The following is a 24,632-nucleotide window of genomic DNA, read 5'->3' as shown; positions in this document are numbered from 1 at the left end:
GTCTCAACACTCAGCATATTTGCAGGTGAAAGCCCTAATTGGCTGAATGTTCCCCAGTTGTTTTTATCTGAGCATGACTTGCCTGAAGGCTGGAGCTGCAGCCTGTATTACTGCAGAACACGTGTTAAAGAGGACAGCAATGCTAGACCTTTAGTTGTCTATGGCTTGGGAAATTCAATTAATTCCATTTAATCAGAGCCCAAGCGGGTGCTCCAAATACAGAGGCATTTGGGATATCGCTGTAATGAATTGTCTTCTGGTTTCTGAGCATGCAACACCATTCAGCAGAGGAGATGGCAATGGAAAAACAGTCTCATTTTTCAGAAAAGGAAAGTTTCCTGCTTAGGGTTGCTCGCTGGGCAAGAATGAGCCACACAGCCTTCACGTAAGGTCTTACAGTCATGTCCCCCTTTATTCCCTTACCTCACAAATGTCCTTCAGATGCTTGATGTAGTCTCTTTCTGTGCTTATGATCTCATTGATGACATTGGTCCTCATTTGATCTTTGGTGGTCTGCCCCATCCCAAAGCGTCGGGTGCCACTGCTGGAGTCGTCCTCTTTGCCACCCTCTACTTTCAGGGGATAATCTTCCATGGGCTCATCCTGGTTTACTCGGAGCTGTGCCAGACACACAAGATGTTCACCATTTGCATTGCTAAGCATGACTCCTCCAAGGAAAAGGAGTTTGGGACAATTGGCTGGCAGACAAAGATTGCACTAGGATAAGGTGTGAGGAGGGCTGCTACATGTGTATTACTTGTAGGCATCTCTTCCCCCACCACCACCCCCCGCCTCAGAGAAGCTATGGACAGACAGGCAGTTTGGGGAGGGTATTTTCAAGCCACAGCAGCCCCTGCTGTGTGACATGGGTGGTTTTTAGCAGGCATCTCTTGTAGACAGAAGTCCAGGAAGCTTACACACAAAATCAGGACAAGAAATGGTTTATCAAGTGAAATCTGCTTAGGGCCTTGCCAGGGGTGCGAGGGGTGGGGAGAACCAGTGAATAACTGGGGTTTTGTATAGCGTTACTGTTCTCACACAAATAACAGATGGCCTCTCAGCATCTGCTTCCCCAAGATTATTTAAAGATAATTTATTGTTAATATACAGGCAGATACAGATGCCAGCAGGCATATATATGTGTGGTAGGGAATGGCATTACATTACAAGGCTGTGTGGTTCCTCTGCAGTGCCCATCAGATGGCAGCACAGCATGAGCAGAGGAAGATCAGCGTTCTGGAGGCAACACCATCCCACCAAGGCTGTGTTGCCAGCAGTACCCGAGTACCTCAGTCACTAGCAGGCAGCTATCAGTGCATTTCACTCAGAAGCTTATTTTAATGTAGTAGCATCATAGCTCTTAGAGTGCTCATGGGAATACTTTGTACACAGTAGAAAGAATGACAAACACTGGAGTTGCCTGTGTACAACACCACAGAACTGCTTTAAACTTTTAATGCAGTTTCTTGTAGGCAGGCTCACTCACCACTCGATACATAAATCTACCTACAACCCAGAGCACAACCATCCCTTGTCAGCGTAGGAACAGACTACATTTACTCACCGTTCACGGCTGGGGAAGCCCTCAGGACGTGGCATCCTGGTTTTCCTTCACTGTGAGCAGAACTTTGGCTAGTCTGAAACTCAGACCTTGGCCTGAAACTTGTGTGGAGTAACCCAAGTCCCCAGGCGTACCAGCCAAGTGATAATTAGCCAAAAATCTTCACTGAGATGCTTGAGTAAGTGCTGTAATTACTCTGCTAAACGAACCTGTCACGCTGCATCCCTAATGGCTAGCAGTCCTCAGCCTTCCTCTGAAATGCTATTGCAGGTTTGTGCCAGCCAGCACAAGAAGTCAACTTATCAGTAACACGAAGGAAAAAAATATTCCTGTGTTTTGACTGCAAAAAAAACAGTTCCACTCCCCACCAGTGCCGAGAGCTTGGCCCTAGTAATCTTCCTGGCAAAAACCTCCCCTGTCTGTAACAACTACCCAGCACGACTGTCCCCTGCAATCTCTAATGGCATTGCAAAACTTTTACAGCACTACCTGCCCCACTTCTTGGAGGACTCTTGCTGCAGACAGATCACCTCATGTCACCTCCTCTGGTGCCTCACCTGGTTTTGGGTCACTTGTGATCTGAAGTGACCCGGATCAAGAGCTAAAGGGCTGAGAATCTCTGCCCTCAGGCACTGCTTTGCAGCCCCAGGAGCCTGCCCTGAGAGGGTGAGTGCACAGCAACGTTCCAGCCCAAGGACTGGAAAAAAGCCTTGCTCCTCACAGCAGGAAAGAGCACGCAGCAGTTACCCAGACTCTTGCTTTACCCCCGACCTGCACAGAGACTTCAGATGCATTTCACAATACTCTGTTGGGAACCAGTTCGGCCTCTGCCATGCACAGCCGGGAGTGGCTGGGCTGCTGTACAGAGCTATTTCTATATGCCTTTGTAGCTGGCACCTGGGGAGAGTCTTGGCCCACAAGTATTAGCATTTTATGTCTCCCTCCTCATCAGTTGCCCCACATGACCTCCAAGACATATCTGGTGGGTTTTCTGTCTGTTTTTAAATGCCTGGAATACAGTGCTGGGCCGCAGCCTGCTTGGAAAACACCAGGGCTAAGAGAAGGTGCATGCATGAGTCACAGTCCCCACGTTGGGATGTGGCATTGCACTGGACCCAGCACCAGATGGAGAAAGCTAAATTTGGTGCCATGGTCATGTACCCTGTCTGAAGTGGACACTGGAGAGGAAACCTCTGCCAGCTGCACCTGGGATTCTTCTAGGAGTGTTTGTTGCTCGGTCCTGACAGGGATCTGTGTGCTTGGGCACAAAAATTTGTATATGGGTAAGGAGGAGCCCAGGCTGCAAACTACCATGCAGGCAGCTCCCCAGTTGGACAGCTCAGCTCCTGAGACTGGAACTGAACCACCCTTGTGCTGATTTACTCATGTCAGTAGGGACCTTCTGCACACTGGTGGCAGCTCAGCCAGGAGAGCCTGGTGTACCATAGCCATGTGTAGAGGAATAGTGACAAGACATGTTGAACCAACTATATTTAGCAGTGAAAGTGCTCAGGAGTTACTACAGAACACTAAATCTGGAGAAAAAGAAACACTTGATGCTAATAGAAAGCCATAAAGAAACATCAAGCTCTTACCCGTACAAAGCTGGCTGGAAACCAGCCTTCGCTGTCCAGAATCCTCCCCCACCACCACTCCTTGTTGGTAGCATCCATCACTTCAATGACATCACCGGCCTTGAATCCCAGCTCTTGGTCATCCATGGTGACATGGTCCCAGAGGGCTTCTGCATACACCACACTGCCATCACTGATGAGCTGCAGACAGAACAAGTCAAACCGTAAGCTCCCCTCAAAAAAGCAGTGCAGTCACCCAGTGTGGCTGCAGCTTTCACCCCACTGCTGCTGAACCAAACAAGTGTTGATAGGGCAACATAAAAGGAGTTGGTGCTAGTCTGGCAGCTGCTCCAACTGACCTTGCCCTCAACAACCTTTACTCAGAATCACTGGGCCATGGTACACGTAAAGAACATAAATTTGGTGACTCCCTCAGCCAGCAAACAAGGCTCAGGGACACAACACTGGTGGAGGATGCTCCTGTGCTGCCAGTCCAGCCCTGCTTTGGAAAGCCTTGACATAAAACCTTGAGCATCATTGTTTGAAGACATACTTCAGAACAGAAAGCATTCTGAGGCCTCAGAGGTAGCCTAGGATGCACAGAATCTTAAGTCCTTAAGGTGGTTACACTTAGCACTTAAGCTGCTTAAATTAAGTCACCCAGAGAGTTTAAGTAATTACGCCTGGGGACAATGGTTGTTCACCCCATGTCCCGCAGAGGGCCTGCTCCAGGAAAAAAAGATCACCAACAACTAAAACATCCAACCCAACCCAACCCAAACAACAACCCACATGGCTAGAGGCTGTGAGTGGGTTCGTGAGCACAGTCATGATTGTGTCCACACCTGCCTAGTGCCATCCTGAACCATTCTTAGCTATGGTGCTGCAGTGCATCAGTAGGCTGGTCCTGCTGGCTGCTACAACAGAAGCGCCTGCCTGGTGCCACAGGTTTGTTGTGTCAGAGTCTCCTCTGAATTTCAACACCTGCAGAGTCCATGCAGAGGCTTCTCAGAGCCCAAGCATAACTGGATTTCTCTGAACCCCAAGGATTTCCCCAAGAAGGTAGCAGGTGTACTGGAGTCCTGCTCCAGTTCTGGAATGGCAGTGAAGCCCTGTCTTTCTTCAGGAAAACAGTGCAATGATAAATTTTGGGAAGACAACAGAAAGAGCAGTCTATGCAGGAGGAAAGACAAGGTGCACAAACCCCACTCGCCATGGTACAGCCATGCTGGGTCACACACTTATCTGTTGCTCTAGCTTATTGTTTTGCTGCTCCCCCCAGAAGAAAGATGCATACAGGAAAAGGATGGAAGGATCTGCAGTAAATCAGGAGAGAGTTGGAGGCATTTGAAAGAAAACTCGGAATATGCCTTTGGGTAGCCAGTGCCCCTTCTCTGAACCAGGCACAGCCCAGCGCCGTGGTTTTGCTGTGATAAAACAAACTGGATGATGGGGAAGGAGAGGATGAGAGGTTCCCACACAGCCAGTGTGTTGGCACCCCCATGCCGCCTCACAGCGTCCTTGCTGCCAGATTCTGCTCTCCAGAGAGGTGAGCAGTCGCTGTGCCGAGGTCCAGCAAGCAGGAAACGTTAAGGGACATGCTGCCATCGCACAGCCGGCCAGTGGCACCATAGAAAAACCAGCCAAGAGTCTGTAACGGTGTCTCACTTTTCTAAGCCTGGACAGCAAGGACAGGCTTTGATCCCAAGGTGAGAAGTAGCACCATTAGTCTGAGGAAACCAACCACCAAGAGACAGTGATGAATGCCCCACACAGCAGAGGCAGCTGCACCCAGCCAGTGGCAGGTATGTGTCCAAACAAGCTGTGGAGGGAAAGGGTGTTTGACTTGAGAACGAACACCTATGGCTGGTCGCGCTTTTTGTGCACAGTTCACTTACCAGGCACGCTGCACACAGTGCAACAAGCCTGAAGCATACCTGGCACCATGAACAAACCCCCTGTTCAGATTTCTTAAAAACCGGTAGGTCCCATGAGGCTTCCAGACACCCAAGCAGCGTTAGCTTTCTCCCGTAAGGCAGCCATGACCGGAACAGGGAAGAGAAGACGTAGATCAGCTATCGGATGTCAGGTACCGAACAACAGCTGGGCTGGGGATGACAGTGGATGTTCACTACTCCGGGCAACGAGCTCTGCTGCTGCTCTGAGCAACCAGCCGGTGCAGGACACATCCCTCTCTGCTAGCAGTGACTGTGCAGGGCACAGGCTGAGCCCAGCTTCTCCTCCTCAGGGCGAGCAGAGCAGCAATGGAGTGATGGGATGACTGGACAGGAGCCTGTTCATGCTGATCTCACACACTGTTGGGGAGGCACCTGAGCTCAGGTAAGCCAAAGTCATGCGGAGCTGCTGTTGTACCACGCTGAGTTATGTAGCCCTCTGGGGAAGGGCCGGCTGTTGCTTGGGAAACAGGCATATGCTACTAAATCTTTGGGAAGAGTGGCATTCAGTGGGCTTTTCAACATCCAGATTGTGACCAGCATATAAAGACCGTGACTGTTTAGGAGATGCAGCAGCAGCAGAGCACTGATGATGGGAAGGTATTAATAACTTACAGTGCCAGGCTGTCAGATCTCTGTGTCTCAATGAGAAGACAAGAGACCAAGCCTGATCTGGCATTAACAGCACGTTAGGGCTGATACGCCCAGCTCACAAGGGGTCAGGGCCACCTGGTTCTTTTCAGAGGCACCAAAAGCCACGTGGCTGACTAATCCTCAGCTAATATCACCTGCCCACTAATATTAATATCTTAGTAACTAAGATCTTAATGTTTCTCTATTCAGCAACAGAGATTCTGTGAACCAGAATTTGCCAAACGCAGCAAGGCACATCTCCGGCCTGGCCAAACAGGCACAGGGAAGTGGACAAGCCACTACCAGACAGTTGTTGTGCAACTGGGGCAATACCCCAAATACAGGCCAGGATTTGGTTAGCTCACACAACATTTGTAGGGAGGAATGATACATAGGGAATAAAGAAACAGATAAAGAGGGGAAAAAATATTTTAAATACACTTTGGATTGTCTCAGCTAATTTATGGAGCAGCACATGCAAGACCTCCCTGACCATGGGCTGACAGCTCTGCCCAGACTCCTTGGCACTGCTTCGGTCTGTGCTGGTGCACTGGGGACAGGGGCAGAGGAGCAGGCACCAAGGCTGGAAGGTGTTTAATGATCATCTCACTCAGCGCTCAGTTTTCTGTCAGCCCTCACTCTGCACCACTCTGAACCTTACACTATTTTTTCAATTGTATCTGGCCCCAATTCCTTGGCTGATACAAAAATACCAAATCTACCCAGTGTCATGATCCTTCTCCCAGAGCAAACACTGGAGGGTTGCTCTGAACCTGGACTGACACTTTCATGGCACAGAAGCACCTACGGTACGGTGCATCACCGCCGCAAGCAGAGCTGCTCCAGCTGGGCAGCGCGTGCTGCAGCAGCATCTCAGAGGAGCATCCTGTTACTGGGGAAAAAAAGGGTCAGGACTCTCACTCCCTATCCCAGGAAGGATAAAACACACCCACAGCTAAAAAGGTGTTTTACAAACCGTGCTAGAGCCTGGCAACCAAACAGCTGTATGGTGAGAGCTGCTTATCCGCCAGGGAAGAGAAGCATGTATTAAAGGGAATGCTCACTATTTCCAAGCACAACAGCTCCTAGGTTCAAAAGGCACACCTTACCACAGGCTTTGAAGGTCTTTGCAATCAAAGCAAGGTCTGAAAAACAGCTATTCGTTTGAAAAACAGCACATTTAGGTGCTAGCTTTGTCCTGTCAAGGTCAACTCAGTACAAGTTCCTGAAGAGCCCCAAACCAGCCTCCAGCCAAGAAACATTAGAAGACAGAGAAGGCAAACCCAGGCACCCCACAGCTGCTTTAGCTCCTGCAGCTGGCAGCAGTAAAAACAAACAAAATTTGGCTATTTTTTCTTTGTTTATAACAATCTTGAAGTTTATAGACAGCAGTGTTTGCAACCCAAAGGCAGTACCAACACCGGTGCTCTGAAACTGAAAACTGCAGCTGCATTCCCTGTAGCCCAGCTACGGCCTCGCCACTCACTCAGGCACAGCAGATGCCAAGGGAAAACGGTGCTGGTGCAGATTGCCCAATGTGTGAGGGAAAGATGAGGGGGGGGAAGGATCGCTGCATTACTGCCCCAAGCAATGCCTATGCACAGGCTGCCAAACAGGAGACACAGCCAGGGCTCCTGCATATAGCTGCCCCAAATTAAGTCCAATACACATGGACAAACAGACGCAGCCTGCCAAGGGCCACATCTGTGGGTTGTTTGCACTCCAGCTACTCGGCCCCTGCTTGTCTCTGGCTGGACACCTTGATATAATTACCTCATATGTCCTGGTCTTGTTCTGACAGGAGCTCCAGGCAATATTAACAGAGATAAAAGATCTCGACAACTTACAGAAGGAGGGATGAAGATGCCTTTAGGAAATATTTATCTTTGAGCTACTGGGTTCTATTTGAATAAAATTTGGATGGCTTTCTGTTGATAATTTCAAGTATGCTGGAGCTGAAAAACGAACCCAGGAGCAAAAGATACCAGGAACAGGGCAGGTAGGGGAGAAGGTGCCAATAAAACAGAATTTACTTTGCAGCTCTGTGTCCCTAAAATAGGCACGATCCATGAAGGGCACCTGAACCCAGGCTCTCCCTGGGGAACTGAAATGGTTGATGAGAAGCCTGTACCCATTGCTCGGCCCCCTCAGAACTTGTCTGTTACACGCTGAAGCTGGTCTGGGTCAGCACATCAAACATCTGAGCCCTGCAGCAGTCCTGACCCCAGGACAGTTTGCTCTTGCTTCCTCTCAAAACTTTTAGTTTCACCATTTAATGATGGAAAACAGAGATTAAATTGATCTCACAGAGCTTCTGTCATCCCAACAGCAGGCACTGAGTCTGAATGAGTTATCTTGGTTGTCTTTATGAAGCATCTCATCTCCCCTTTGTGGAAAGAGACGGGCACCCCAGGAAAGGGCTCCTCTTAGGCATCTAAGCACGATGAATTAACTGAGTGCCTGAGAGTCCTGTCTCCCTTCACTGCCAGGGAGGAATTTGGGCTAGCTAAGACATGCTGTCTGGCTGCAGGGTGCCAGAACCACTGACACAACACCACAGCCACACCAAACACTTCACTGCTTCTTGCCACTCCACTGTCTACACGTTTCATGGTGACACAAGCCCACATGGGCAGTGGGCTTCAGAAGCACGTCCCTGCACACCATGCCCCCATGGAAGCCAGGCCATCGGCATTCGTTGCCCTTCTGCCTACTGTGCCAGCTGCATGTCTTCTCACCACAGATTTAGGATAGTGGAGAACTCTCAGGCATTTAGCAAACACTGCAAATCTCCATTCAAAGTGTTCTAATTTGACAATGATTCTCCTTAACAAATCTGAGATGTCAGTCAACCAAGATCCTAATCCAGTATGCTACACTGGTATTCCAGAGTGCTGCTTTTTAAATTGGTGCCTCTAGTCAAACTCCTCATGTGACATCCAGTACAGCTGCCTCCATTTACCAAACATTCAAAAATTGTCATCACATTTATTTGCTAAGAACTATTTTCCACACAACCATTCTGACTGGCATTAATTACATTATTCCTTTTTATTTATATCATCTTAGTCTTGATTCCCCCTCTGAAGCCATTTAAACAGATGGGAAGAGGAGGAGGGTCCCCCCCGCAGCAGGCAAGGAGAAGCTTTGAAAGCTCCTTTATCAAGTGCTAAGGAGGAGGGCAGCAGCCCATGTAGAAAGCAGAGGTGGCAGAGCTGTGCTCCCATGTCACCTCAGCCTGCGTGTGAAGAGCGCAGCCTGAGCGCGCGTGCTGGGTGCATGTCCGGCTGAGCCCAGCTCCATGTGGTTTTTCAAACTCCAGAGTGATGCAGGAAGTTCTCAGTTCCTCCCCTGCAAGACGGGAGCTGGTTGTTACTATAATGCAAACCACATCAACTGAATTTGGCTTTAGACCAGTTTGCTTTTGGCTGAAACAGGCCAGGAAAGTCCTTACGGAAAAGTGGGGCTAGCTACCTGTAGCTGAGTAAGACACCTACTGATCCAACTCCTATCAGTGCCCTCAGCACCCCAACCATCACTCCCCCATGACCTCTATATGTCAAGGGAGTTGGTTAATTTTGGGAACTAACATTCTTAGGTGTTGGCATAAAGAAACAAGAGGAGCAAAGCCCTTCTCAAGCCTGTCAGTACTCTGCAAAAGGGTTTTTTGTACCACGTTTTATAATTACACTATGCAGTGGCTGGCAGTGCATAGAGTAAGTAAAGCTGTACAAGAGCTTTCATTTTAACCTTTCATACCAATATCCTTATTTAAGCCTAGGTCTGTAAGATGGTTATTTCCTGGTATATGTGGAATACATTTTCCCTCTAAACAAGCTGGCGCAGTGCTGAACGACAGGGTGACAGAATGTCAAATGAAATGTAACAGCAGCAATACCCAACACTAATGGCTGCTGAAATGAGCTGCTCCTCAGGAATGTCTCTGCAGACAGAGGTAAGCAAACATCGGCCTGCCCCACGAGGGCCAGAGAGGCTGAATGTCAGGAGCGGCTCGGGAAGAAAGCAGGAAGGGGAGAATTAGACAAGGCACAAGAAGCAGTATGAATCAAAAGCAGCCAGAGTTTCTAGGCCAGTAGAAGCTAAACAGACCTTGAAACTACAATAGAGAAAGGTGGGTGGAGGCTGGCCATGAGATGAAGGCTTACAAAATGGCTATGGGTAACGCAGGGCCAGTGGGTGCCCAGGGAAACTGCCAGGCAGTTCAGTACAAAAGCAGTACTTTTTCCCTGTGGCGCATAATTAAGCTGTGCTACAGGATGCAACAAAGCAAAACACATAGATGATTTAAAGAGATAAAGGAAATGCATGTCCTTCAAGGCCATTTAAACACATCACATCTGGATATAGGCCACTGGGGATCCTAACCACACCTGGGAAGACACACAAGGGCCACAAGAGCCAGGCCACACTCGCATCTATTCCTGAGCAGTTACCCCAGGTCACAGGCACAAGTGGCTGCCCCTGTGGAGCTGGTCTTAGGACTTCAGGGTAGTACAAAACACAAAAGAAATGCAGACAATTCATATTATCCACAAGTATTTCTAGGAAATGGCAAGCCCCAAAAATGTTAACTTGACAGGGACAGGTATGTTCCCTGAGGCTCAGCAACACTCTCCTTCAGGTAGAAAATTAGCACTTGCCATCACAGTAATTACAAAGCCATTAGGACATCATCTGGGGCAGGGCTGTCATCCTCCTGGCCGGGACTCCTCCGGCAGAGGTAAGTGTAGCACTTCACACAGCTTCAATGTAACAGACCCCACACACTTCATCCTCCCCATGCAACTGTCAGTAGGCACATGGAGGAAGGTCAGTCCTCCTGGAGTAGCCATTCATCCCTACCACACAGATGTCCAACTCCTGGTCTTTTTCCCCCCATAAAAGGGAGAATGAAAGCATACGCAGGGAAACCTGGCTGTCCAGGCATGGTTTGGGAGGCTTTCAGGGAGAAAGAGCCCCTGGACACAGGTTACAGGGGTAACATGCTGCATCCTCACTCAAAAATGTTCAGAAAGGCCTTTAAAATTAAGAGCTCAAAGGACCCCAAAAACTCCTTAGTGCTCAAAGCCAGAGAACTTAAGTCATTCCAAAGCTCTAAATCAGCTTAAACAGCTTAAACTCATTTAAGGCCTTAAAGTGTTTTAAGCATTTTAAACCCATCTAAAGCCTTAAAGTGGCTTAAGGAGCTTGAAATACTCTAAGGCTTAAAAGTGGTTTAAGTATCTTTAACTTTTGGCTAACCCACCCCTCACACCTCTCCCAGTTGTGTGGCACCCATTACACCGGGATAAGGTAGGATCCAAGTGCCAAAGTCCTATTTACCCCAAACAGCCCAGATCTCAGCCAGAACCACCCATTTTACCGCCCTTCCCAGCTATTCCAGGGTGCTTTGGGAGCACTGAGCCCCTCTCCCCTGGCTCAGCCCAAACACCATGTCCCGTGGCTGGCAGCTCTGACCGCAGCGGCTGGAGGCAGGTGCACACACATCTACTCGGAGGTTTGTAACAGGGCTGGGGGGGCTAATGCCATAACTACACCTGGAAATCAGCCAAGCATTTGCACTCTTGCCCTATTTTCTTCGGTTTCAGACTGGAAAGGAGTGAGGCCTGGGGCTGGACTATCAGGTTTGAACAAGACCTTGACCTTGGGCCAACACAGCTACGAAGTTTCTAAGTTCCAGTTCCAGTTCTAGATGAAAAGTGTGTTGGGCAGTCTGACTCTTCACCTCACCAGCACTGTGAAGTCTACGTTCACTGCAGAATGAGAAGCATACCTGGTTAACACAGCTTTTACTTTTTCTGATGCCTTGACTTCAACTGTGCAACCCAGGGATGGCAATAGCCCAGGATGTTTCTGTTAGATTGTTCTCACATGGAAGAGTGATGGTTGATGTATCTTTTTTACATTACCATTTCTCAAGCACCCAAACAGAAATTATTTTCTTTAGAAAATTTTACTTTACATTATGTTAGCATATTTTTATGCCACTGATGCTACCAGCTCACCCCATTCCCCTCCTGGTGCTGCCTGATGCATTACCCTTCCTCTATGCACTCCTACCAGCACATCCCCTTGGGACATTCCCCATCCTTTTCCCTCTGTGCAGGACAGCTCCTGATCCCATTGCCTCTCCCATGACTGAATTTTGAGATTTTTTTTCTTTCTACCTTCTTTTTTCTTCTTCTTTCACCATTATTTCTTTGGACAAGTGAGGAGTACACCATACAGATCCCCCAGGACAACGTATACCCAACAGTTCAGCTGCAGCTGATCTCACAAAGGGATTTATTGAGGATAAATTTTGAATCCAGGCTCTTTGCAGAAGAAAAGGAAAGGGAACCATGCAGTGCCCAGAGCTCTCTGCTTGCTGTTGACTGTTGCTGTTCCCTTCCCCCCAAAGATACAGCAAGTTAGAGAATCAGTTATAGCTTGAAGGAAAATTAATCTAAATTTGTTTTACAAATAAGGTTAAAGAAAACATTGTAGAGCAGATACAAACTGTGTTGCTAGCAAACCGCTCTGAATCATCAAAAGGTCAGCATCTCATGGGCTCGCAGCGGGCAGCAAGCCAGAAATACAGCACATGGTTTTCCTTTTCAAGTGTGTACATGATTTAATTTTAATGGCACATACTGCAGAGAACACGCTCAAATGACTTTTATTGCTCCTATCTCCTATAAAATATCTCCCTTGGATTAACAGCACTGTGCCACAGTCTGTACAGCACTGGTAGGTGCTGGTGGACATGCTGGGCCAACAGAGATTGCTTAGCAGTTTCCATGACCTGGCTCTCAAAGACAGTCTCCCTGCCTCCAAAAAAGCACACACAGCTGAGTTCCTGCTTCCTTTCCTCACCTTCTGCAGAAACTCTGCAAGTTTTTGGTGACCCAAGACTGAGGAATTCTACCCCACCACTACCATGTTTCCAGTGATCACGTGCTGGGGACCCAGTGCAGAGATGCTGGTTTAGATCCCTTATTCACTGAACTACTGAACTCAGAATTGCTGTCTGCCCTTTTCTTTGAAAATGGGGCAGACAAAAATCTGAATATCAGCTACAGAGAAAGAAAAGAACAAAAGACCTTGGTAACATCTCACTGTCAGGCAAAGGAGGCTGACTAGCCTTTGTTTTTGGGTAGTGTGTGTAAATATAAAAATGAGTCATTTCTTTTGTAGTCCCTACAGAAGGTTCTCCAAGCTAAGTTCACTTAAAAACAAAATTAAAACACCAGCCTTTTCATATGGCGAGCGTACTGTGCTAGGTGAAGCAGACTGATTCAAGAAGCAGCAGGTTGCTTGGATCTTCTGAGACCCTGCATTATTATGCTTCTGAATACATACATTTTAATCATTTGTCTCAAGTCCACGTCATCTGGATGAAGAGACCTAATGGCCTGAACAAGCTAAAGCCTCAAACCACAACCACCTTCCTGTTGCCAAGACCACACTGCAAACAAGCCCTCTAAGTATGGGGCAACTGAAGCACCTGCTGATCCTGCTGCAGAACATGGCTCTGTCAGTCCAAATAGGAAAAGTTCAACACATCTCCTGTTCCCCACAGGTCCTCATTTTAATCACCTCGACCTCCTGCACAACTGTAGTGGCCACAGGCTTTTCAGTATGACAAAGCAGTCTTGCCAAAGCAGCTCCATGCAGAGCACATTCCGGTAAATCAGGCAGCAACGGGGTACTGCAGTCCCCGGCTCTCCTCTCTCATGTCTAGTGGGAATCTTCTCACTACATAATTAGATAGCGCTTCCTAGAATCTAGTATAACAAGCCCTGGCTCCTGGGCGCTACGGGTGTGAACTGGGATACTAAAAATACTGAGTCATGACTTCTTAATCTCCTGCTGGAACGATTTCATTTGGTGAGGTGAGGAAAGCTGTGTTAGGCTGCTGCTGAGAGGTCCTGGTGTGGCTCTCAGACTCACATGTGACGCCTATATGCAGCGTTTGCATTGCCTTACAGAGATTGCCTCAACTCTGCAGACCTCAACTTGCCAAGGCTGGACAAGATCAGGATTCAAAACAACCAGGAGCAGTCAAATCCAGCTCTGCTATTCAGTCCCAAGTCACATTTCCACAAAGACTACAGACACTGGGCCTATCAATAACATTCACAGTGGTCACTGGAACTGGCACAGTTTAGCAGGAGACAACATTATTCTGTTGGTCGCCTAAATGGGTGTGACACTTAACAAGCACAAGATTTCTAACTATGGATACTGTGGGGGTTTGGTCCATGCCCTGTGTCACCTTGGCTTCACCAGCAGCCTGCCCAGGACAGGAACTGCTGCAGGAAGGGGTGGGGGGGGGGTTGGGGTGTTGAAGGCAGACCCTGTTTCCCCGTTCCCACTGGTGGAGACTTCAATTGTTCTGCCACCAAGGGACAGCAGGGACTCAGGTACCTGAGGTGAAACTGTGACTTTCTGGAGGAAACAGCATGCTGGAAGGGACTGCACTACAGTGTCCCTCCCTGGAGGAAGAAGGGGAAGATGTGGGACCTCAGTGCTGCAGTGGGATGCATCAGTGCAGAGCCCTGCACCAGGCCCCTTGTTCCTTGTTCAGCTCATCTGCTGCAAGGAAGAGCAAACTCCCAAACTTCCCTCTTTGTGGTCCTCTATACCTGACCAACTCCTCAGCTTAAAGATTCAGCAACATCCCCTTGGTAGTGAGTGAAGCATTTTTCTTTCAGCGTTACCAGCAGAGCTGAGCTATCAGTTTTACCCAGCACCAAGGCAGAAGGCTTGCACATGTGCAACAGGCTGGGGAATGACACTCTGGGCCTTCAGCAGGGCCACCCTATCGCCTCAAGTCCCGTTTCCACCACTGCCAAGCACAGACACAGAGAGGGTGCACTATACATGTCAACCACAGTCATACCTGGAGTAATCTCAGCCAAAGAACAAAGATTCAAATATGACATCATTTTATTCCAGAGTTCCCAGCACATGCTGTAGTTAACAAGCCCAGTGACATGGCATAAATAACATGTACTCATCCCCTCTCAAAATTTTTCTTCACCCTGTGTTATGGGATTTCTCCTGTGAGGTTTTTGGGTTATCTTTTCTTTAAATCAGAACACTGGGAGCATTAATTAAAAGTAATTGTTGATGGTATCTTCCTAAATACTTACTGTGTTTCTTATCTGGCCAGCTCATGCCTTAGATTCCAAGAATAAATCACAATGATAGCAGATATCACATATCACCACAGAAATGAGTTTGGCCTGGGAGAACAAATTAAGAGGAGATAGAATCTAAAACTCAGATATCCCTTTGGAAATGATGTTTTGGTCTCCTGTTTGTAGATGCTCTTTGTAAAGCAGCAGCAGAGCAAAGCTCTTGCCTGTTAAATGTTCTAGTGAGCTTGCCCTGCACAGAGGCAACACAAACCACCCATGCTGAGCTCCTTACAGACAAGTTTTAGACACTAGAAAGCCAATGTGAGGTCGGACACTCTGCCTCCAGTGCAGCATACAGCCCCATGCCCTCAGCTTCACAGCACCAAGCAGCACCCTGAGCTTGGCCACGCATCCAGAGTACACCTGCACAGCACTGGCAGCACAGGGAAGAGAGCAGAGGTGCAGGTCTTACTCTGCACCCCAGGGAGGAGAAGTCCAGCTGCCACAAAAAGGCCTGGCTGACACAACCTGGTCCACAGCAGGAACAGAGAGCACAGCGGGCTCCCCAAGCACTTTGCAGAGGAGCAGTGACTGTGTGGCTCTCTCTTTCTGGGCCATGCTGTTCCCTCCCTGGGGCTGTGGCCCAAATGCCATGGCAAAGCCCAATGCTCAGATGGCTGTGGGGTAGGCAATCACAGCCTCCCTGCAGAGCACCCATCTCTCGTGTCAAATAAGTACACTGAAAGCAAAGGAAAAAAGCCAACTTGGTTGACAGAAATGCCAAGAAATGCCAAAGGCCTGTCCTTCCCCTCTGTTCTATCGCCATCCTGCACATGATTCAAGGATCCTTCACCAGCTTTACTTTTCCTGGTCTTTCTCAGCCATTGCAGTGTCTTCAGCCAAGACTGGAGGCAGGTTTGAACGAGTCACAACTAATACCATACCCATTAACACTTACATTTCTACCGCAGCTGCCAGCTGAAGGTATACGGCTGTAGCTGAAGTTGAGGAAGGAGAAGAACATTGGGTTCCCCATAACAAACTCAACACAGCTGCTTCAGGATTCGTTATGTATCAAACAGATAAGCAGTGAGAAAGGTAAAATTCACCTAACACTGAACCATTAAGAGGAAAAGTGTTCCCAGGCTCTCAGCAACTGACGTTAGTACCTGCAACAGGCAGCGTTACAACACACCTCTCCAAGGAGCACTCTGTAATCCTGCCATTTGTATTATCAACATTTTTAAATGCAAGAAAAATTACTTTTGTACCAACTACTCTGGTACAAAGATGGTGAAATTGCCCCATACAAGGGTGATGCACATTTCCCCATGTAGGGTAGCGGGAGGCAATTTCACCAGGGGCTGCATCACCTTTTTTCATAATACTCTTCTCTTACAGGTGGTCCCTCACTGTCCTGGACTCTCCACAGCCCTTGAAGAAAACAGTTCTTTGCCTTACTACTGCTGCAGCATGCAGGTCTCCTCCTTCTGGGGAAGTCTTGGGTTTTTAACTGCGACATTTCCCAGCAAGGAGCTGCGCTGTGACAAGCAATGTGGCAGCTCTGCACCTCAGAAGCTTTAACTGCCCAGACTCACGTTATTCCCAAGACATTTTCTCTCTAGCGTGAGGCCGTGAGCATCTTGGGGCCCTGGCTCAGCTGTTCACAAGACACTCCTCCACCTCCCATGACACACGCTGGCTGCTTCTGCACAAGCTTCCATGCCTCAAAGAGGCAACAGCAAATGGCTCTGGCTCCCAGAGACCCGGCTGCTGTAGCTGGGCAGAGCAAAGGGAATTTCTCAGAAATAAGGATGCTACACCCGGTACGGTGTAGATGTGGAAAAGGTAGGCCAGAGAGAGAAGGGAAAGAGGAGTTTGCAGCACTGGGGGAGCACTTGCCTGCTCACAGCAGGACTGTGCCTGCCTCGGAGCCCATCATCACCAGGGTTTGTTCTGAATGCCTTTCGAACCCCGCAGACCTTTAAGCAGCAGCTGGAATAAAGCATCTCCAGACTGAGCAAGCAGCAGCTAGCAGAAAGCAAATTACTTCAATCACCACAAGACCAGCCTTCAGCTACCAAATTAGTTTTGCAGAGCACTAAATATAAAGAAGTTGTTCCTAGAAAACTTCCTGCAGCACCTTTCTGGGCAGTGTGTAACAGGCAGCCACAGTCCACAGCTACAGTCCAGTTCAGTGGCCAAAGCCACCCAAGGAGCATTTCAGTGACATGACACTGAACTAAGCAGGAGCACGAGTCTCTCTATGACTCTCAGTTCAGCCTTGGTGGGCAGACACTTGTGCTCAGTCCACCAGTAGCCCTGCATGGCTTAAGCATAGAGCCAAACACTTGGGTTACGAACAGAGTTGACCTACCAGATACTCTCCAGAGCAACTTGCGTACGTGCAGACCCGGTGCACAACCACAGCTCTCATCTACTGTCAGACATGGTTTGTACCTTTTCAAGATAGAGAAAGGTGAGAGAGCAGTAACTGACAGCCTGACCACACTGCAGGGGCAGCCATGATGCTGAGGCCTGTTAGTGCTCCCACTGCTGTAGAGAGCAAAACACTCACCAACTAGATGAGGGGCGAGAGCTTCTGAATGCTCAAGCACTTTCAGAGCCTGCTCAAACCTTGTACATGATCTGGCCTCACAAGCAGCTGCCAAAAGCTTTCCATCACTAATACCTAAGACCCCAAAAATGTACTTTGGTTTCCCAGCGGTCACTTGAAGACTGAGCTATAGTTTCACTTGTCCTTTCCAATAAACAATCTTTTTTCCACCTTATGCCATAAAGTTCTGAGTCCAGCTGTAATTAAGACCAGACAAAAAGTTCAGAGGGGAGAGAAAGGAGATTTGTTTGAAAGTCAGTGCTGTATACTGAGGCTTGGGTTAGTTTGTTTGGGTTTTTTTAAATGGTAACTTCAGAAAGCAATGTATGCTGGATGATGCCAGTGACTGTTTATTACAGTGCCTGGCTAACAGAATTAATAGCCTGTTTTTAGTTTTTTTAGTAATTGGAAACTGTTCATGCACGTAAGAGTTTCCCATGAAAGTGCAGAGCGCTGGGGCTTGCTGCTGCCCCACATCCAGCATGGCAGGAGACTCTCCTCTCACAGGGAGAAGGATGTTCCATGCTCAGATGTAACAGAAAGGAGCTCAGCAAGTGCCAATTTCATTTCTTTGTGTGCTAAAGTGACATGGCTTATACAGAACAATAATGTAATACACACAATCACATAAATAACTGGTACAGAATACATCACTCAGGTTGACAGAGACAACATCACTGCCCGGCCTTCCTTGACATCAGATCAGACTCAAGAAGCCATAAGCATTTGGGTCTGAAAGGACTGCAGAAACTTCAACCAACAGCACCAGAAAATGGGCTGCCCTCATGAAAGCTGTACTTGAACTGCAGATTACCTAACACACAAAATGAAGGATCCTGCTGAATTTTAAGGGCTTGGATATTGTGCAGAGTCTCCAGCACAAATGCAAGCAGCGTCATTAAGAACAGAGCACTGTGGCTTCTTTTCCAGTCAGTCTTCCTCCAGGAATCGGTCTCCTTCAGTGCCATCAAGTAGAGGGTCGCTCCACTGAGGTCCCAGTGCCCAGACCTGGAAGTGCTGTGGCACACAGGGTCGCCAACAGAAAGTCATCGAGGTGAGCAGGCCTGAAGCGAGCACACTGCTTCGCTGCCCTTCCCTCCTAACAGGCCTACAGGAGTGCTCCTTCAGTCGCTTCCCCGCTCTGCAAGGCTACTGCTGGCCAGGGAGAAGCACGTGGCCTGCAAGCAGCATCCTGTGCTGTGGCTCTGCCAGCCATTTTAATATACGTAGTGGATAAGCACTGAGATTTAATAAAGGAAACAGGATAAAAGCCAACAAAACACTCCTTCCACACTGCTGCAGTGTTTATTCAGTCCGAATTCCTGATGCATGCTATTGATCAATCACTGACTAATTGGGCATTACTCATGCCACCGCACAGCGCAGTGTTCACCGTGGCAGAGCAGCGGAGGCATTACGGGGTTCAGCTGTTTACAGCAGGTGTTTACATGTAGCAGGTCCTTGTGTAAGGGCTTGTTACAGGATGATTGTCCCTCTGCGAACAAATCAGCAGCACTTTGGGCTTCTCCAGGGCTGGGAAGTGCTACGTACAGGCACAGTATTGTCATCCTCAGGAACTGAGGCAGATTAGTGCCACGGAGAGCGGTTATGATTAAGCAGGTTTAGGTCTGTTACCTCCTTCCCTTTCTCTGGTTTAACGGTGATCCAAACCGCAAGGCACAGGTGATGACAGGAAGAGAGTCAGGGGAGCAGGGTGGGGAAGGTGACGATTAAAAAAACAAAGGGGGGATACTCTGAGACACACAGTTACCGTAACAGCAGACAAGCAGACCAGAGGCAGACAACGACAAGCTGACCTGCTGATTTGTCTCCCAGTCCTGGAAACCCCCATGCACCACACCACTACCGGCAGTCCTCCTTCAGTGAAATGCCAAAAGAAACATCAGCACCACGTTGACAATGATGAGGAAGAGCAGGATGACAAAGACCACTACCCGCTGTGTCTCCGGGTTCATGTTGCAGCGGAGGAAGGTGTGAAGCGCGCTCCATTTGTGCCTGCTCCGGTCGGGGACCTTTGCCATGGCTTCAGCCCCCGGGAAAAAAAAACGAAAAAGAAAAAAAAAGCAAAAAACGCAGCAGGCTTCTTAAGTGCCCACTGCACAGCCCACAGCGGGGGCACGCATGGGGCAGAGCCTCGCGAACAAAAGCTGGCTTGCAGCTCTCAAAAGCAGAAGTCTAAATGGCTCGACACAGCCATCGCTGGTCCCGCACAGCACGTGTGCCAAAACGCCCCCTCCCCACCCCCTATCTCCGGGGGCCGCTCAGCAGCACAGCCGTGCCTTCCCACGCCGTCTTTGCCGAAGGACCCGCCGCCATCGCTTCAGCAGCAGGAAGACATTGAATTCCTGCTCGCCGAGAGCCGGAGCTGCAGCCCGGCTGCGATCCGGGCTGCCAGGGAGCGGCGCGGCGATTTGCTGGGCGCCGTCTCCAGGATACGCGCGGCCCGTAGCAACGCGGCGAGCGCCGGCCCGGCCGCCGTGCGCAGGACAGGCTTTGAAGGAGGGGCAGGAGCGGATTAGGAGGCTGCCGCTTTAAATCCTTCCACCCGCGCTAAAAGCGTGCCGCCAGCAGCAGCGACGACGGCTGCCAGGAGGCAAATCCCGCCGCCCGTGCGGCAGCGCCGGGGCGCGGAGGGCGCACGCACAGCTCCCCGCACGCCGAGCAGCAACAAGCTGCTGGGTGCCTGCGAGAAGGTGGGGTGCGGAGGGGGGCGGGGGGCGGCCCTCTGACTGGGGGGCCAGGAGAAGCAGCTCGACCCTGTTAACCACTTCTGGCAGGTTGTCTCTGCCAACACCTCCCTGGGGCTGAGGCACGGAACCCCCAAACCTCTGCCACCAGCAAACCTCTCCTCAGCCCTGCAGAACCCTGAGGGTGCTTTTACAAACGCTGGACTGTGAAGTTCACCGAGCACCGAGATGCCTGGGGTACACTCACAGATACTCCCGCCTAAGCACAGCTCCCACCAACATCTGATGGGGATGAAAAGACTCCTCCTTGGAAAGGTCAGGGGCAGATCTTGGAGATCCCCTTTCACAGGCAGACTCTTTGACTATAGTTGCAGCCTGTCTCTTGCCTCTAGCCAGCAAAGAGGAGCCCAACTTTAACTCAACAGCCAACTCTCAGAAAGGAAGAGAACACAGAATTCAGGACCTTCATTGGCAGGAAGTAGTTCTACATCTTCCAGTTCTCACCTGGTCACATCACATACCCCATCATGAAACTGAGACACATGAATCCATCAATCCAGCCCCTGGGCTAGGTGACAGACCAGCTAGTGCATGGAGCTGAGTGCAAAGAGGATGACTCTGCACTTTAATCAATAGTTTCAAACATGAAAAAAATATCCCAAACCACAATATGCAGACACACACACACACGTTCCCAGAAGCAGGAACCAGAGGTCATGGCTCCCCCCTTACACATTCTGACTGCTAAACACCCATGGTAGCATCCATCTCCAGGAAGGGTGATGAGGGAGCAGCCCCAGATGTGAGTACCAACAGAATCCCTGAGATGCTGTCACCATCAAGACAATGCATATAAAAAGCCCTGTCTTTCTGCAGATGTTAGTACATCAATGCCCATAATGTGTCTTGAAAATCTGTGTATCTCCTGTATGTGTCCTGGAGGACAGCAGGTGAGAGATTTAGAAGGGAAAAGGTTTAAGAGCTATAGCCTGGCTGGGTACTTTCTTTTGTATTTTCCCCAAATTGTGCTAACCTCAGCAGGGGTTACATAGAAAGCACAAAGCAGCCAAACAACTTCCACTGTCTCCTTATGCTACTGTAATGCTTAAGTTAGCTGTCTTTTTTAGGCATTCCAGAACTCAAGTACAGAATTACTTCAGTTTGCTGATTTCTGAACTTACAGATCTTGCAAATCTCCTTGATCTAGCCTAAATAGAGAACAAGGGGAATAATGCACAGGATGGAGCAGAACTACTCATATGGAGCAAACTACTGGGAACCACAAGCTGCCCCAGATCCCAGATGTTTTTGCATTTTTGGCCTGCATTCACTTAATGGTTTCAAAAGCCCAATTCTCCCTGCCATGTGCACCACAGTATAATACTTAGGTCCCTACGCCTGCAGGCTGCCATTTAATGGAAGTTCTTTAAGTCCACAGTTGGCTCAGCATCGCATTGTTCGACTCTGGAGCAAATACCTGACTTTGAAGGCTTTTCATGAACAGACTGAGTTTGGGCATAAACCACTGAATGGTATTTAGGAGAGATACAGATCTTCAGGAGGAGCTACTCATGGCAAATAGGAAGGACAATCACATACACTTCTTTGAAACCTGCACAGCAAGTACCATCTTCTCTAGTCACTTAGTTACACTGAAGAGAAATAGATAAACTCCAGTGATCCACCAAGATACATGCTGGTGAGTCAGGCTGGCAGAGGTATATTATTGGTGCCACAGGATATCGGGCAATTTCTAAACCCCATGATGATGTAATTCTCCAGTGAACTCCTAAAATCTTTGCCACTTGGGAACATGCTCAAGCAACTGAAAGTGAAGGCACAGAAAATTTGACTGACACCTTAACAGGAAAAGTAGTTTACTTCTTGGGCATTGCTCTGAGACTGTTTGGAAGGAGAAGTTGGGAGGAAACTGATACCGTGATGAGAATACAGAAAAAGAGAGATGCAGAACTGGAACGGACGGTGCATTTTCACCTAACATTGTTGGAGCTGATTCCAAGACAAACATCCTAAGCCAAGCTATGTTCCTTTACAAAGTGCCCTCCTGCACTACACTGCCTGGGCACACACAACATGTTTACCTTGTGTACATCTTGTGTACACAATGAATGATAAGATCCAGCCACCCTTCTGATCCCCACAGTGAATAAGCAAGCATGAGTAGAAACTGATCTCCACAAGGACAAGAATAGCAGAGTGACTCTAGATGTGACCTGGCTTTTGTTTTCGCCCCCACACAGTGAATCCCCTGACATGGTCCTTACAGAGCCTCTGCAACTCAAAGTGCTTTGCAGTGCAGGTGGTGGGGGGGGTGCTCTCCAGCTACTGCTGCACGCTGCTGAACACCACGTGGCATTTATGGACAGAAAGCAAGCCTTGTTCTTATTCCTCACTGATCAGATGTGCTGTAGGTGGCATCAGCAAGAGATTAAATAACTGTATGTTTTACCTTGCGGCTTGTAATAGAGCGCGATTTAGTTTCTATAACTATCACCCAGGGAGCATATTCCAAGTAAGTGTTGCACAATCTTCATCGGAATCTAATTTGCAATTGTAATAATTTACTTCCAATCCTTCCTCTAAGAGCCATCTTCAGCCAGGGCTGCACCAAGGGAAGAACACTGCCACTCGATCGAATGGCACAAGTGGTGGGCACGGAGCAGCCTCTAAGGCCTGATGGCTTCTAAAGCCACACTGCAGTCACAGGAGATGGTTAGTGACCAAACCTTTAGAGAGGAGTTATTCAAGCACCCCCCAGTCTAATATTAGATAAAGCAGAAAGACACCTCCCTTTACTTTTCATCAAAAGGATAGTGTTTATTGTTGAGCCCTTTCTCATCACCTTGCCTGTACATGCAGCGTATGGTGCCTAAGCCTAGGAGACTGTTTCAGATGTCAGCGTTAGGAGTCCAGGAATATACAAACCCACTTGCTGCCAAATGAAAAGAGCATTTCAATATTGTAGCAGCAACTGAAAGGCACACACATAACCGTGAAAAATTAATAGCTGTAATGAAAAGCACAGGCACTTCAGCAGAATGGGCAAATAACTGACCGAGGAGATGACAAGCGGGGAAGTTATATCCAGTGCTCGGGAAAAGCCAAGACGGGTGTCCTGGGAGCCACCTGCACCTTTCCCCTCCCTCAGGAGGGCAGAACTGGAGAGCAAGACCAAGCAGTAGGCTGGATTCCACGTGAAAGCACATTTTCAGGACTTCCTATGTTTGACTTAGCAGAAACAGGGTTGCCCTTGCTACAAGACACACAATGCAATTCAACTCCACTTAAAAGCCAAGGACGTGTTGGTATTGTAAGCACAAATAAACTGTGCTCTAAACATCTCTAGAGGGAAAAAGAACACTCTTACTGGGTCATTTATCAACAGCCCCTCTCCAGCTAGGTGAAGAATGTGTTAAAATACTAACAAGTAGCAAAGGCAGGAGAAGCAGCACTAGAATTGAGCCTGGATTAGACCCACCTGATACACAACCATGTACTTTTTGGTCCAGCCATGCTGCCTCATTCTCTGCAAAGGGCACAGAGCATAGACAAAGCAGTCAGCTCTGCAATGGGTTTGCCTCTCTTCAACAGGGCTTTACCTACCATACAAACCCAGCACAGGCAAATACTAACTTCCTTGCAGGTTTTCCTAAGATGTTCCTACATTGGATATCGTCTGAGGTGGTGTTACTCTTTTTACACCAGTTGGCATCACTGGCTGTTCAGATGCTATATATACAGAGCTACAGAGGAAGAGAACATATTCAGCGCACACAGAAACCTTCAAGAGTTCAACAGCTGCAGGAATGACTTTTACTTTGATCTATATGACTGCTTCCCCCCCACCCTTTAACCTTTCTTTGACAGAAAAATCACCGAATTGTTACTGCCCTTTCATAACACAGAGCTGTTGAAAAGCTACTATTACAAGTTTATTCTTTAATAGAATAACCCCAAATAACACCGGGGCAACTGACTGATTTCAAATGCATCTTTCAAACCCAGGCTCTGAGTGGACGTTCAATGGACAAATTTTGTATTCAGTTTTCAGTTCAGCAGCTGAAAACAAGGACTGAGAATGAAATGGTGAGGGGCAAGCATTGGAAATCAATCCACAAAAAACCAACTTTCCTTAACTCCCAAATATCCCACCAGTGCACTTTCCCCTGCATCCAAACTAAGCAACTACCAGCCCTGCCATGCTTTGACCTGACCCTCGGCAGCAGCCACAGCTAACACCTCCCACAAGGATGGAATTCACTACCCAGCCACAGCCAGCAAGCATCAGAACAAGCACAGCTTCCTACACTGTGTGTGGCCATGTATTTCTAAAATGGAAAGCTGTCTGTCAGAGGGCCCCAGTTTGCTCTGAATGTTACAGTGTGTAACGCTGTGTTACTAGAGCACAGTTACTCCC

General features: G+C 48.6%; 1 protein-coding gene across 1 annotated transcript in view; it reads right to left on the bottom strand.

Annotated features, from left to right (window-relative positions):
* The window catches only part of ARHGEF4 (Rho guanine nucleotide exchange factor 4), a gene marked incomplete at both ends in the record, with an annotated part of 96,905 nt that overhangs the window by 9,086 nt on the left and 63,187 nt on the right, over window positions 1-24,632 (bottom strand). Inside the window, 2 exons of the mRNA XM_084267444.1 lie at window positions 424-618; window positions 3,157-3,336. Coding sequence (XP_084123570.1) covers window positions 424-618; window positions 3,157-3,336 — 375 coding nt within the window. The remainder of the gene's footprint in view (window positions 1-423; window positions 619-3,156; window positions 3,337-24,632) is intronic.

The sequence above is a fragment of the Gallinula chloropus genome, assembly GCF_964237585.1.
Source record: "Gallinula chloropus genome assembly, chromosome: 8".
NCBI classification, from domain to species: Eukaryota; Metazoa; Chordata; class Aves; order Gruiformes; family Rallidae; genus Gallinula; species Gallinula chloropus.
The sequence above is the reverse complement of the archived record's forward strand: the minus strand, read 5'-3'. Positions and strand labels throughout refer to the sequence as shown.